The following is a 15,970-nucleotide window of genomic DNA, read 5'->3' as shown; positions in this document are numbered from 1 at the left end:
CTCACATCATCGACTGGACATGTCACCATTACTCAAACACTTGCCATTGTCCAAAACCTACGTTTGTTGAGTTTCTATGCCCTCTAGTTGTCGCCTACAGTTCCTATACAATTGTCTATTGCTTCTAGTTGTCGCCCAATTTCTCTCCCCTTAAGTACATGCGTTTTTGGTCTCTCTCTCTCCTCACTGCCTATTTGCACCACATCCTACCTCTTTAGCTGTGTTTCTTGTTGTTTGACACATAAAGATTGCCTTGCTATGTTTTGGGATATGTTCAAAGCATAACACACTCTCCAACTCATAACCTCTGCCTTGATCTCTAGCCTTGTTTTGTCTTATCAGTTTGTGCTTTCTCATATGATTCGTACAACCAACCTTATCATATGATTGGTTATCGCTCCATTGCATCATTTGGAAAATCGAATGCGTACAATAAACACTATGGCCTCAAAATTCTGTGTGTGAAGAACTGGCACTGAGGTGATCAAAGCCAAGTTGATGATACCAATCAGAATTTGGAGTTGACAGCACTGTCTTGGCTAATGAATCAACAATATTTGTGGATGAAGATGCTTTGTGGAGGGAGCAAAATGTAATCCTCCAAGCAGGGATATGTGGAAAAAGACTCTGAATGATGATGGACAGCAGCAAAGGGAGTGATTACAAAGTCTGTAACCTTTGGTTACATAAGTGTAACCAACAAATACATGCCGCTTGGACTTGGCATTAAGTTTCCCCCTCTCTTTCTTATCAATATGGACATAGGCATCTCATCTAGAAATGCAGAAGTGGGCAATAGAAGCCTTCTATCTGAAGAAAGCCTAACATGGAGTCATATCATGTAACATAACGGTTGGTGACAACATGAATTTTAGCTACAAACATACTTGCACTAGTACCACATACGAAAGGGTTCATACTATACGGTACTTTAGGTACCGTACCTTACATATTAGTACCATAAGGTACCAACTTAATGGATGCTTCTTCTCTTGTCCGAACCACACTTTGGGATGAGCTAAATGCTTCTTACACTAGAATGATTCTCCCATGGGATTAGATATTTGAGATTCAAACAATATCTCTATGTTATTTTGTAAAAAAGAATTGGATTTTAAGTTGCTTTTAGGGTAGAGTAACATACTTTTATCGTACCCTACCTTTAAAAAATCAAGGTATCATTTAGTTCCACAAAATAAGACCAAATATATCTAGAGAAGTCGTCAATCAATAGCACAAAGTATTTGGATTTCCTTGAGGAAGCTGTCTTGATAGGGTTACACAAGTTGGTATTAACTAGCTCCAAAGGAGTAGATGCCTGTCTGGTAGCCACCTTAGGAAAAGGCATGCAATGTTGTTCGTCCCTCAACCAGCTAGGGCATAAGGGGGGAATTTCGGAACAAAAAGTTCGATAAGCCTTCAACAAGCTTCTTCCATCATGCTTGATGTATGGAATTGAAGTTAAGTTGCCCATAATGGGCATGCCAAAGTAGCCCAAATGTTGATGAAGAGATGACAGAACGGATTATGACCTTCTAAAGCCCAGCCTCATAGATACTTGTCCACAGAACATCTCCAATGACAGTATCCCCAACAATCACTACCTCCTAGTTGAAATCAAAGCCCAAATCTAGAATGTACAGGACTTTGGTTCATCAATCATATTTATCAAGAAGTGAACTCATGCCCACACCTCGAACACGGCATTGATGAAGTGTCAGTGATGGTGACGTTGCTCCTTTATCATGGAGAGCATGGATCCAATCATGATAGTAAGTCATATCAGAGGATGTGCTACTATTCGCAAAACCAAGGCTTCTCTAAAGAAAAAACTAAAGTGATATCTTCCATCTCATGGAGGTGGACAAATATGGATTCTGTAGTTGCAGCTAGCATGGCCTTTGAGTCTTTTGTGCTATCCTTTGCTCAAGCCAAAGATGAGAGTACTACTTCCAACACTTCTCTTTTGGATGGTTGTGTTTCTTTAGGTGGCCCTTGGACTTCTCATCCTTTTTCTTCTTCTACTCTTTCTTTTTTACCTTGCCTTTCTTTTGCTCCTGATTACCTCCAATCCCAAATGGTGAACTTTTAACAAGCAACATACACTCCCTTGGAAGCAAAGTATTATAGTTGCAGATGATGCCATCTACTCAAAGAAACAAGAAAAGTGTAGCAAAACAAGTCTTCTTTCATCCTGTTAACACCACACAAAAATCCTCACAACCATAGATCTAGTGGCTCTGCTTCCTCACCCTCACTCAAACAATCCATGGAAGAATTACATACCTAAAGAGAGATTGCAAGAAGTGGCCGACGAGAGAGAGCGAGACATTTGAGAGAGGAAGGAGATATAACCTCTCCAACCACCCACCTTCCCACGACTCCTCAAAACTCTTTAGTTTATTTATAAAAATTGAATTATATATCTTTGAACCTCTCAAATGAGGCTTTAAAATAAAGGTTCATAAGCTTCTTGCATACTCATACAAATGTGGAAGACTTGTTCAACCATAGTTTTTTGACTTGCTAATAACAATGCCACATTATATTATTTTGAACTTTAATGACTATAAAACATTAGTAGCAAGCATTGCATGTATCTCGTAATTTCTCTACTTGAAAAAGATAAAAAATACTTCATTTTTATTATGAAAAATTCAAGAGAGCTTTAAACTTGACTATTGATTCTTAAGTATGCACATGTGCGTATGATATTTTCCATAGAATTAAGAATACACATTGAATCATTAAGCGAATTAAGTATGTTAGAGTGAATGATCAATCTCATCTTCAATGACATCAGTCCTTGCTAAACTATCTACTTCTAGGTCTATGTCACCAAGAGGTAACGAAACAAATAAGTCTATCCCACTATCAGATGTATTGCTATATTGCTCAACAACTTCATCATTATCAACCACATTATTGTCCTCTTCTGCGGTTCCTTGAACATCCTCACGAGGTTCATCTTGTACTATATCACGCATATCATCTATTATGGTGTCATCATGTACATCATCATTAATTGTTGGATTGTCATCTGCTATCTCTATATCGGTAATATTACCATATATTGGTTTTGAACGATTAGATATAGGGATGACATACCACCATCGGTTATTGTTTACCATTGGATGATACACAATCTGTATTTGAAAAACAAAAGCAAGAAACTTAAATACTTATTATATTGTGTATATGTATCACATGCATACATTAAAAAAAATTAGCTTTTACATATATACCTGCTTGCATTGTTGAGGTAGTACTAATGTGTCATTCTTGTTTTGGTGAAATTTTGTAGAGTCAATGATTACAAAACCACTTGGATGACGTCTGATTGTGCAATGCTCACCATTTGTTACCACTTCTTTAAACCACTTCACATCCAGTACATATGTAAAGAATCGTCTGAAGTTAAGCTTCAAAATATCTTGAATTAAGCCACAATAACCTTCCATATCAATAAGTACCCACCCCAATCCTTATCACAAAACTTTACTTTCTCTTTATCAAGTTTAAAAGAGCAAGACAAAATATCTTTTGTAACGACACAAGTAGGCCATAATTCTTTGCGCAAAAAGCAATGAGAACACCCATCATTGAAGCACAAAAACCCCATGGCAAGATTCCCACCACAAGATAAAGCCTTGAAGATCATCCTCACAATAGATATAACATTCACGTGCTCCTCTCAGTAGCTTCAAACTGTAGGAGTGTTGTATTTTTTTTCACTTACTTTCACAAAGTCTTTATATCCTTATTAATGTGTGGATTGAAGGGTTGGAGAGGGTCGCTTCCTACATGACAAGGTAAACTTAGGGTTGTTTTTTCTCTTTTTAAATTTTCAGTGCAAAGGAGAAGAAATATTGGGGGAGAAAGGCGACCATATGTACATTGCAAGTTTTGGCATGGAGAACAATGACGAGGATCTAGTAGGGTGCATGGAGAAAAAGGCCTTAGGTTGTCGAGGTAGTTGGGAGAGCGAGAGAATGAAAGTGATTTTGGAGGTGTCCAATGAGGAGATGGGATATTGGCATTAGCCATGCAAAGGTTATTCTTCTTCCTTATATTTGGATGGAGAATGCGAACTATCATGTCACTCTTGCTCTCCAACATCTTCAATCTCCTTAGATTTGTCGGTTTGGACATTAATATGCATGAAAATTGAAGCTCTTACTACAATGTTGGACCTCTTGAGAGATCTTTGAGTAGAGCCAAGGTCCTAACACAGGACCGAGAATGGTGAATCTTTGACAAGCAATGTGGACTCCCTTGGAAGTAAAGTATTAGGCTCGCAAATGCTGCCATCTACCCAAGGAAACAAGAAACGTGTAGCAAAACAAACCCTCTTTCAGCCTCTTACCACCCCACAAAAAGCCTCACCACCATAAATCTGGTGGCTCTTCTTCCTCACCCTAACTCAATCAGTCCATGGAAGAATTATGGACCTAAAGAGAGATATTCCAAGAAGTGGCCAAGAGAGAGCAAGACGTGTGCGAGAGGAAAGATGTATAACCGTCCAACCACCCACCTTCCCACAACTCCTCCAATCCCTTTTGTTTTTTATTTATAAAAATTGAATTACATATCTTTGAACCATGGAAATGCGGCTTTACAAATTCCAATAAAGGCTTCTATACTTCTTGCACAATCATACAAATGTGGAAGACTTGTTGAGTTGTGATTTCTTGACTGGCTAATAACAATGCCATGTTACATTGTTTTGGACCCTAAAATGACATTGCATGAAAATTTGTTAGACAGGATGCCATATAATTATGCAAAAATAGGACATTATATAGGGCTAACACAAAAGCATGAATAGCGATTCCAGCTCCATTGGTATTAGTCTCCTTATGACACGTATCCTGCTCCAAGACCATGGGCACAAGTTCCACCAAACTGAAGGTATCCCGCATTCTAGAGGTGAGGAGGGTAGTACAAAAGATATCATATTTTGGAGATGATAGCTGTGACAAGAGTGCCACAAACATGTCTTAAAAAGAAGCCTACTTGCCAAGGGATGTTAACTAATCTGGAATCTCCTCCATATTGTTAATGTGCTCCTTGATAGTCAAGGAGTTAGCCACAGATATCTGATGTAACCTCATCTTAGTGTCATGAGGTAGGCAAGGTATAGACTTGGTAAAGGGATGCCAACCAAGGCCACACTTCAACCATAGAGCAAGTTCTTCTCACATGCAGAAGGACTCAATCATGATAGCTTATGAAGAGAACGGAATGGGCCCAAGACTTGAGCCAATCCCCAAGGGTGCTTGATTAATTGTAGAAGTAATATGCAGTTCCACTTGAGGATAGTGGATGGGGGTGGCAACAAAGTCACATACATTGAACTTATCAAGGATGCACTCCACTTTTCATGACCAAAGGGAGTAGTTAAAAGCATCCAAATGCACTTTCTTAGGGAAGAGGGAAGCATAGGCACTTGCGTGGATGGTGCAATAATAGCAAGGCTAGGTCCCTCAGTGACTCCGAGGATAAAAACATGAAGGGAGAGGGGTGAGGATGGTGCCCAATCACACAGTCTGAAGCATGCTGTGATCTTTGTTCTCATTCAGAACTCCAAACTCTGACCTCCTTGGTCTTCCCAGTGTAGTTTCCTCTTCAAGGCAGCTCCAGTGAGTGTGCAATGGAAGACAATCACAGCCACAGGGAGAGAAGTGGGGTGAAAGAGACAAGAAAAAACATAGAGAATGAATGAAGAGGACTGAACCGATTTGAAAAGGAATGCTGAACATTACACACCTTCTATGAGTCAATGAGGGTGCCAGAATGAGCAGACAAAAGATGAATGGGAGACTGGAAACTGAATGCTGGCAACTGGAGTGTGTACAAGCTGGTTAGGGTGGCGGCTATAAATAGCTGAAGGTGCCAAAACTGGCAGTCCAATAGTTATGGAGGGAAAAATGCTGGCTGAGCTGCTGCTAGCCATAAAAACTGGCCCATCTGTCTGAAATAAACACTGCCCAACCTGCCATGTGTCAAAACTGCAAGGCACTCAGCCCTGAAGGTGTGAACACACCTACAAACTGACTGACAAAGCTGGAAATGAAAATGCAAATGCAATGAAGCTAACAAAGCTCCTTTTTCTCCATCCAACTTTGATGGAGCTTACAACCAAGAGATGGCCAGCATGAACACAAGAAATGCTTTTTTTTTTGCAAATAAAATGTGGCTGATTATATTACTTCACATTAAACCCTGAATACAAGGAACTGCTCATGCTCAACAGACTAGCTGCAGCTGATGCAGAGTCACACATATATCAAATGTACAAGCCTCTCAGGGCGATCTAGGGGGGATGGGGGCAAGAAGCCATGGAGAGGGGGTGTTTTGCCACCTAGGGCTGCATGCTTGCATCACGAAAAACAGGTACTGGCCGCCCCAAGTGCGCATGAAATGACAACAAAGCTCTTGACAAACCCTGGACTCGCCCTGCACTTGGTAATCCCGTGGCTGCAAAGCGAGTGGATGATGGAGGTCCAAAGCTCTACTAAGATTGCCTATATAGAAAGTCTCTCCGCCAAAAGCCTCCTGACACCGCGCCTTCCAAATATGCCATCCAGTAAGACTCCCTATGATCTCCCATACCTCAAAGCGGTCTGCTGTGGGCTCCAGTACCTGGCGGATGGATAGAGCCTCCAAACCGACACCATTGCACACGACCCTGCCTCGATAATGAATATCGCGTCCTGCATCCCAGCCTCATACAGAAGGTGACGGCCCTCGCTGACTGCCTGCTAGCAGAAAGCTCCCCATGAGATACATCCAAGGCTGCGATATGGCGAAGGATGCGGCATGCTCCTCTCCACACGAGCTGCACCGCCTCACACAACCAAAGGCAGTGCTTTGGGGTTTCCAGAGGCTACTGTGTGCAACGCTTACAACCTCCCTCCTCCTACATCTGGGCAAACCAACTTCCCACTGCCAAGCCTCCATGTGCCACCAACCATAAGAAATACGATACCCTTCTTGGCCTCCAGCTATCCCATAGGCCGTGCCAGAAGGTCCAAAATGCTCCGTGATGCTGTACTCCGCCCAGTGCCTGCTACATGACGGCGCCCAATCCATGTCCTCCTATACTAATACGTGTCTGCCAATCCTAGCAGTGTACTTCACGAACCTCGGTGGCTTCTTGGCGACCGCAGTGGCTTGCCATAGCCACTCTCCCATATCCCACTCCAGCTCATCAAGTGGCCTGCCCTCCCAAATCCAAAGGCGCCACTCGCTGAGCTCCTCCCAAAAAACAAAAGGGTCGAGCCGCCATGACTTCCCATGAAGGCCAATCACCGGGATCCTCCTCCATGAAAGGACAACTATCACCTCGTCCTGCTGCCCTCTGTCAAGAGCCAAACGCCCCCCCTCCTGCACAATGAAAAAGGTCCCAACAAGTGGAGTGCCGCCCACTCTACCTGCCAACTTGTAGAGGGGGATACTTGCTGGTGAAAACCTAGCGGCCCATACGAACACAGCACATTCTTCTTGGTGTTCAGCAATTGTTATCCATTGCTCATTCTCACATTGTATCAGATGATCAGTGCTGCTGCTTTTGGTGCTGTGTTCTTCTTCCTATTCTTGCTGCGATAGACGTTCTCCAGGCTGGACTACTGTTTGACGGGCTGTCAATGATTCTGTTTTACTGTTGACATTATCAATTGACTTAGGCAACCTGCTATATATGATGCATTTTGTGTGGATGAGCTCCATTTCTGAACAGTCGAGCTGAAACTTCTGCCTTTCCTGCTTCATATATGCTGCAACTACTTCCTCAGCCTTTCTATGCAGTCAACCATCTACTCCAGCCATGCTCTTTGTGTTTTTTTTTGGACAGGTGCCGCCATGATGTTGTTTATTGCTATGAACTGTTGTTATTATGTTGACTATGCCAAACTGCACCAATTCTGCCATTTTGGGACGACGCCTGGCCATTTTAAATATTCACACTCTTGTCATTGATTGATCCCATTTCTAGGCGCTTAGCTACCAATTGGACTTTTGAACCTTTTCTTTTGATTGTTCGGGCTAGTTGACCATGAGTACCCCAGGTATCTCTTACTCTTTGTTATCCGATAATCATCTTGCATATCACAGCTCTTCATCCTAACTTTTCTGAGTGGCTTGAGATTACTTCACAATGGCCTAACGTTGATCTTTTGAGTTCTCCAGCTTGCACGATGCTTGGTGTTCTGTTCACAACTGCAAATCTTGAGCTTTGATCATGTGAATATTGGATAAATGCAAATAGTACAAGTAACAGAAAATCATCATATGTAGATGAAGGTAGGAAAAGTAGTCACAAAACATAGTGCTTAAACCTACTAAGAAAGTTGATTTTATCCCCTACAAATGTTTATAAAAAATAAGACACTCCTTATGTTCAGCCAGAAGTAGGCAATCAAAGTAGAGTGCATACCATTTCACCACCACCAAGCACCACATCTTGAATGCTTTCCTTTATGCTTGTTCCATAAGCATCAGCATCCACTGTCCTCTTATAAGAATGTTCATCATACTCTACCTCATCAATCTCCAAAAATGGCTGTTTAGAAGGTGTATCAGAGGTGACAGATTCTTTTGCATGCTTTAAATGATGGAGACATTGGTATGGAGTAGCAGGAAATATACAGGTGTGCACTATTGCTGCAATTGCCATCTGCATAAAATATTCAAACTCACAAAATCACCTACTTCATGTATTAAAGTACATAAACCTAACGGATTAACGTAGCACAACCATGTCAATGTAGCTGCATGTGCATCATCACCCACTTAAAACCATGCCCTATCCAGAGATAAAGAGGAAAGTAGCATTGAATTTAAAAATCAGTCTTCATCATCGCAGTTGTTTGGAGACAGAAAGCTGGCGGATTAACAAAGTACAGGGGTGGCATTTGGAGTAAGCTCTCAGCTTTGTCATGTGCTACTCATGTCACTAGCGGATCTCCCTCATCTTTTTGATGTAGCATCTGCATGTAGTACCTTACTATCCATGGTCAGCGTGCTGCTCTGATCTCACCTCTGGATTGGCACTTCTCTCTGTGTAGGTGCCGTCCGTCTAGTCACTGTTTGGAAGAAATTGGTGAGCTATGACTAATGTCCCTCTCTCTGTATAGTGCCAAGATCTAGTAATGATGTGCGGAGGCTCTAAATCTAGACCAGGAATTACCCTAAGTGGTGCTCATCTGGGGACTCCATTACTAGTCGAAGGGAGGTGCCTCCTCCAAATAGCGTGGGGTATCTAGCTTGGATTGCACTATAGGCTCTACATTTGCACATGTAGTGCTCCTCACTCTCCAACTCCTCCTACCATAATTTGTATATTTGCTAAACCCTGGGAATATGGGCTGCCCTCCTAGTCTCAAGCTCATGAGAGGATACCTTGATCTGGCTAATGGGTACACGCATCTCATATGGCATGTATACATCTAGAATATCTAGGTCTCTCAATGAAGCCATCCATTGTAGTCTTCATGAAGTGGTCCTTGTAGTACGACATGTTCCGTGGACGCAACTTCCGGGGTGAAATACATGTATGCTAACTACTTGCATGACCTGTGAAGAAATACCGTAACATAGAAACATAAATGACAACCTATGACAAAGCATAAACTCAAAAGAACACAGATAAGGTTAGGGTAACTCAAAGACAATGAACACAATGAAGATCTGAATGAAAAAATAAATACTGAATATACAGTGCTCATGTAGCAAACAAACCATGCAAGGAATGAGAATTGTATCCCAAACTCTCATGTCTTGACGACCGAGGCAGAGGTAATGAGCTAGAGAGTGTGTTGTACTCCTGATGGATTCTAGATTGCAGCAAGGCAGCCTCCAAGATGTCAAACAACAGCAAATGCAGCAAATAATGGATGCTCAGAGAAGAGACAAAAACACACAACACATCAAACAGCTCATGATAAGGCACCCTATGCAGTAGCTTGCCAAAACATGCAAATCAAACAGATGACGAGGTAGGCTATATGATAGTCTACTGCAACAAACGTAGGAAATTTTGCAAGTACAAACACAGTAGTAGATGTACCATGTTGCAGTTGGCGATGGCAAATCAATGAACAACAATAGCAGTCAATATCACAAGGATGTGAATTTTATATTTTTTTTCCACGTAAAATGTGGCTGATTATATTACTCAAAAAGACTGATTACAGCGGATTGCTCATGCTCAACAGACTAGCTAGAGCTTATGCAAAGTAAAAAATACATCATGTGTATAAGCCTCTCAAGGCGGTCTACGGGGGATGGGGGCAAGAAGCCATGGAGGGGGGGTGTACCGCCATCTGGGGCTGCCTACATGCATCACGAAAAACACGTCCTGGCCGCCCCAAGTGCGCATGAAATGACAACAGAGCTCCTGACGAGCCCTGGACTCACCCTGCACCTGATCCCATCGGCCGTAGAGGGAGTGGATGATGGAGGTCCAGAGTTTTACTAAGGTCGCCTGTGCTGAAAGTCTTGTGAGATGGAAGGATCGAGGTGCAGCTGAGATTCAGTAGACAGTGTGAGAGTGAGAGATAGAGTGAAGCACGACACCCAAGAAAGAAAGAAAGAAAGTTATATTAACGTTAGTGTGTTCAGAAAGTACAAAGTACAACCCTTAAACCTTAGGGTTGTAGGGAGTGTTCACACCCGACACACACTAAGTGCCCATAAGTGTGTAACATGAGCACGTAAGAACATACGACAATAAGACTATAAGTCTGGGGGAAAAAACCTCTCCTACCGAGAGTAAAAAGTGCCCTAGTGTCCTACTGATCACCGACACTCCCATATGAGCGTAGTTATAAGTGAGGCATGAGTCAAATACCCAACAAACCCCCCTGGAGTGAAGAGTGATCAAGAGTACAAGGATCATCTACCACCAAAGGATATCAAATTTAAAGCATCGCAAAATGCTTCAAATTTGTCACGAGGAAGAGCTTTGGTGAAGATGTCTGCCACATTACTGGTGGTAGGACAATAGACAAGGCTGATATCACCTGCACGTAGCCTCTCTCTGACAAAGTGATAATGGATCTCAATGTGTTTCGTGCGAGCATGAAACACTTGGTTCCGTGCCACTGCAATGGCACTCTGACTGTCAGTGAACAAAGGAGTAGGCTCCGTTAACAGATACATCCAAATCAGCTAGCAAGCATCTAAGCCATATGCATTCAACTGTGGTAGTGAAAGCTGCCTTGTATTCAGCTTCACATGACGATGTGGCAACAGTGGATTGTTTCTTGCTAAGCCAAGAAATGCAAGAAGAGCCAAGAAAGAAACAATTGCCACTAGTGGAGTGACGCGTATCATAATCACTAGCCCAATCAGAATCACTGTAAGCATGTAATTGCAGTGGTCCCCCCTTGGCATAAAGCAACCCAAGAGATCAAGTACCCTGCAAGTAGCGAAAAACACGCTTGACGGCTTGCCAATGTGACATACGTGGCTGATGCATATACCTGTTCAAAGCTGAAACTGCAAATTGTATGTCCGGCCTAGTGTTGCATAGATAGATAAGACATCCAACTGCAAGAGCATATGTATGTATATCAAACAAATCGCTGTCATCATGTAATGACAGTTTCAGTCCAAGTTCCATGGGAGTACAAACTGGCTTGCAATCCTGTAAGCCAAACTTCTCAAGAAGCTGCCCAATATACCTTGACTGTGATAGTCCAATACCTCGAGCATCATGTATGAACTGGATGCCCAAGTAGTAATGCAAAACTCCTAAGTCAGACATGTCAAAAGTTTGCTGCAAATTTTGTTTGAATGCTGAAATCTGATCAGCATGTGTTCCAGTGAGCAAAAGGCCATCAACATAAAGACATATAATCAGCATAGATCCCCCTTCTTTACATACGTAAAGGGTAGATTCAGATGAGCTGTTTAGAAACCCCTGACCAAGAAAGAAAGCATCTATTTTTGCATATCAAGCTCTAGGAGCTTGTTTTAAACCATATAGTGCCTTTTTGAGCTTGCATACCAAATGTTCTGAGCCTTCAACTGCAAAACCAATGGGCTGCTGTACATAAACTTCCTCCTGAAGTTCCCCATGTAAAAATGCAGTATTGATATCTAGCTGATGCACTGTCCAACCATAATGTGCAGCCAAAGCAATCATAGACCTGATGGTCGTCATACGGGATGTTTTAGCAAATGTCTCCTCATAATCAATGCCCTTTTTCTGTGCGTAGCCTTTAGCTACAAGCCGTGCCTTGTATTTATCAATGGATCCATCTGCTTTCCTTTTCAGTTTGTAGACCCATTTCGTTCCCATGGCTTTCTTTCCAAATGGCAAGGACACCAAATCCCAAGTTTGATTCTTAGTTATAGAATCTAATTCAGCTTACATTGCTGCCATCCAATGCACATTGTGTTGTGCATCCTCATAACATTCAGGCTCTCCATTATCAAAAGTATTTGCTCCCATAATAAACTCCATGGTATGTGCTGAATCATGCAAACGAGTTTGCCTTCTAGTACCATCAGCCATGGGTGCATCCAAAGGACTATCTTGCATAGTCTGCAAATACCATCTAGGTAACTGTCTAGCATCCTGACTGTGTGCAAGCTCTTGCTGAATTTGAGTTTCAGCATGATGCTGAATGTTCCGATTAGCCAATGGCTGAATTTCTGCACTTTCCATAGGAGCAGCTGACTGAACATTGGGTTCATTTTCTGAAGCTCCAGCTGAATCACCAAAAGTAATGGGCAGCAGCCCTTCAAAAACATCACGGGCAGCTTGATATGTGTCCAAACCAGCCAAGGATAATTCTGATTTTTCATCAAAAACAACATTCCTGCTGACAAAAACCTTCTTTGTAACGGGATCATAGAGTCTGTAGCCTTTGCTTTCATTGCTATATCCCATAAAAATGCACTTAACAGCCTTGTTGTCCAACTTTTTTCTAAGTACTTGTGGAATAATATGGGCATAGGCAAGACACCCAAAGGTACGAAAGTGACCAACAGAAGGTTTACGACTGTTCCAAGCCTCAAAAGGTGTGATGGTCTTCAAGGCTTTGGTAGGGCATCTATTCAAAATATGGGAAGCACACATGACTGCTTCCATTCCAAAACTATGAGGCAAGCTTTTTGCCTTCAACATACATCTGGCCATCTCCATGAGTGACCGATTCTTCCTCTCTGCTACCCCATTCTGCTGTGGAGTATAGACAGTAGTATACTGATGGAATATGCCCTTCTATTGCAAAAAGGAATTCAGCATAGAGGACATGTATTCCCCCCCTCGGTCCGAACGGAGAGTCTTAATCTTGCATCCAGATTGCTTTTCAACAAGTGCACTGAAAGCCAAAAATGCATCATACACTTCTAACTTCTTTTTCAAACAGTAGACCCAGCAAAATCGTGTAAAGTCATCAATGAATGTCACAAAATAATAACCACCGCCCAATGATATGGTTTGCACAGGCCCACAAACATCTGAATGCACCAACTGCAATCTGGTTGTTGCTCTGAAAGCAACATCACGAGAAAATGAGAAACGATGCATTTTCCCTAAAATGCAATCCTCGCATAAGTGCTCAGGAGGTCTTTCCAAGAGAGGTAAGCCATCCAGCATCTGAGTACGCTGCAAAAGCATCAAGCTACCAAAGTTTACATGCCCCAAACAAGCATGCCATAACTCCACCTGTATCATAGCAGGAGTAAGAGTGGATGTCAAGTATGCTGTCTGATCTACTAAAAGAGCATCCAACTCATATAAACCATGACACAAAGATCCTGTCAAGACCAAAGTCATGCGTTCTTTATCTCTAACCATGCAACGGTCATCATCAAATGTGACCTGCAAACCACAACGTGCCAAAGAAGAAATAGAAATCAAATTCTTCTTGATTCCAGGCACAAACAAAGCATCCTGTAGCGGAGAATAGAGCCATCAATGGCTGTGAGCTGAATCTCCCCGATACCACGAACAGGGTATGATGCATTATTGGCACACACTACCGATTTCCCAACGGGAGGTGTACTAACTGAAGTAAACAAATCTCTGCGAGATGTGATATGTCTAGAAGCACCACTGTCAAAGAACCAAGTGTCAGCATCCTCTGTAGAGCTAAGTGCTCTATCGGCCCAAGAGATGTCATAACTGCAAGTGTAAAAACAATAGTCCCTGTCCACAACAAAGGACGCGGACTCACTAGCAGTGGAAGGAGTAGTAGAAATAGACATTCCTGACTTTTTCTCTTTGGCAATGTGCTTCCTGCACTCAGTGATATAGTGGCCGGGCTGCTTACAATAATGACATTTTCCTTTTTTTGCTTGCGTCTCCCCTTGTGTCTGATTCTGCGATGTGCCCGAAGTGCCAAAACTCTGTGGAGCATTTTTCACCTTGCTGTTTTTGCCTTTCTGTCTTGCCACAAAAGCCTGCTCAGAGCCTATAGCATCCACACCACTATTTTTCCTTGTTTGCTCCTCCTCTAGAAGCAAACTAACCAGCTGAATAAAAGTGGTTGGGTGCTCAGCAATCCTCATGGTGAGATTCAATGCAATATGAAAAGACAAGTACGAAGGAGGTAAGGAATTCAAGGTGGTGGATATCAACTGTGCATCCGAAAAATACTCATCTACATTCATGAGCTGCTCCCTCAAGTCCTGAATCTTATTTAAGTAATCTTGCATAGAAGCACCCTCATGCATCTTCAAAGTTTCCAACTCTTTCTTCAAAAAAGAGATTCGAGTCTCATTCTTTCCTGCAAACATATGCTCCAAAGTCAACCATGCATCTCGTGAAGAAGATGCCGAACGAATGTGAGGGATGATGGACCGCTGAACTGCCAGAGCAATCAACGACAAGGCCTGTGCATCACGTGTATCCCAAGCTTTTTGAGCTGCAGTTCTTGGAGGAAGTGGCTGAGGTCCCCGTTGTCAACATGCACCATGGAGAGGAGGAGTAACGGGAGCTACAACTCCCGGTCGAGTTTCCTCTCCACTGACACAATCCTATAAATTCTTGGCCACTAATACATTCTTCATCATGAATGACCATAGCGAATAGTTGCTTCCGTCCAATATGTCTTCCTTGGATACATACGTAAAGATACATACGTAAAGACATCACCTCCTTGATTTGCCATGCTGACAAATTTCCAAAGACAAATGACCAATGTCAAAGCAGTATGGACTGGAAATCTGCAAATTTCCAAAAATTGCAGCACACACACTTATGCAATTAATGTGCAAGGGCGTACTCTGTCAAAAACTGTCTTTTTATGCACGCTTCCCAAGGTGCAAACAGTGCTTAGCAACACTATTATATCAACATCCCCAAAATTTTTGCCAAAATGTCTGTCAAAACAGTCTTTCTGTGACTGTATTAGCAGTTCATATGCAACTGTCCTCAAAATACACAAAAGCCCCAAAATTTCTGATGATCCAGTCCAAAAATTTGCATCAAATTTATCGCACACATGTATCCTGTGCTGTGCCTGCCGCGTATGAACCTCCTCTTCCAGAACTGTGTTCTGGACTAAAAATAAAATTTTTTGTTAAAAAATGTACCTGACGTGGAGCAGGCTGACGGGATAGTGTGGCAAGTTGCTGTCAAAGCGGGCGGTCGGGACGTCTGCAAACTGGCGGCGCAAACTGACAGTCGGGCGCAATTTGACGATTGAAGTGGCGCCTGACGACTAACGACGCTGGCGTCTGACGAACGTTTGCAGGCAAACGTGCTGGAGGCAAAAAGCGGAGTCTGAAACTGCACGTTGGCGGACGAGCAGGATGACGCGAGCTGCAACTGGCGGGTGGCGCTGGCGACTGGAGGCGACCGACTGAATTTACGCGCTGGCTGACGGACAGACGCAGAGATAGGTGGCGTGCCATAGGAAGGCGGAGTTGGCGCTAGAGGCTGACGACGAGCGGGCGACTGTTGAGACGGACAGCATTGGCGCGCTGAAGACTGATGACGTCCAGGCCTGCT

The 15,970-nt window shown here is 42.8% G+C and overlaps 1 protein-coding gene across 1 annotated transcript in view; it reads right to left on the bottom strand.

Annotated features, from left to right (window-relative positions):
• Positions 1-15,970, bottom strand: part of LOC148030584 (protein LAZ1 homolog 2-like) — a 267,703-nt gene that overhangs the window by 80,621 nt on the left and 171,112 nt on the right. The window contains exon 8 of the mRNA XM_087686941.1: positions 8,438-8,677. Coding sequence (XP_087543067.1) covers positions 8,438-8,677 — 240 coding nt within the window. The remainder of the gene's footprint in view (positions 1-8,437; positions 8,678-15,970) is intronic.

Source organism: Lygodium microphyllum, chromosome 10 (assembly GCF_053477565.2).
Source record: "Lygodium microphyllum isolate KBCC chromosome 10, Lygodium_microphyllum_v1.1.10, whole genome shotgun sequence".
Taxonomy (NCBI): domain Eukaryota; kingdom Viridiplantae; phylum Streptophyta; class Polypodiopsida; order Schizaeales; family Lygodiaceae; genus Lygodium; species Lygodium microphyllum.
Note: the sequence above shows the minus strand (reverse complement) of the source record. Positions and strands in the feature narration are given on the sequence as shown.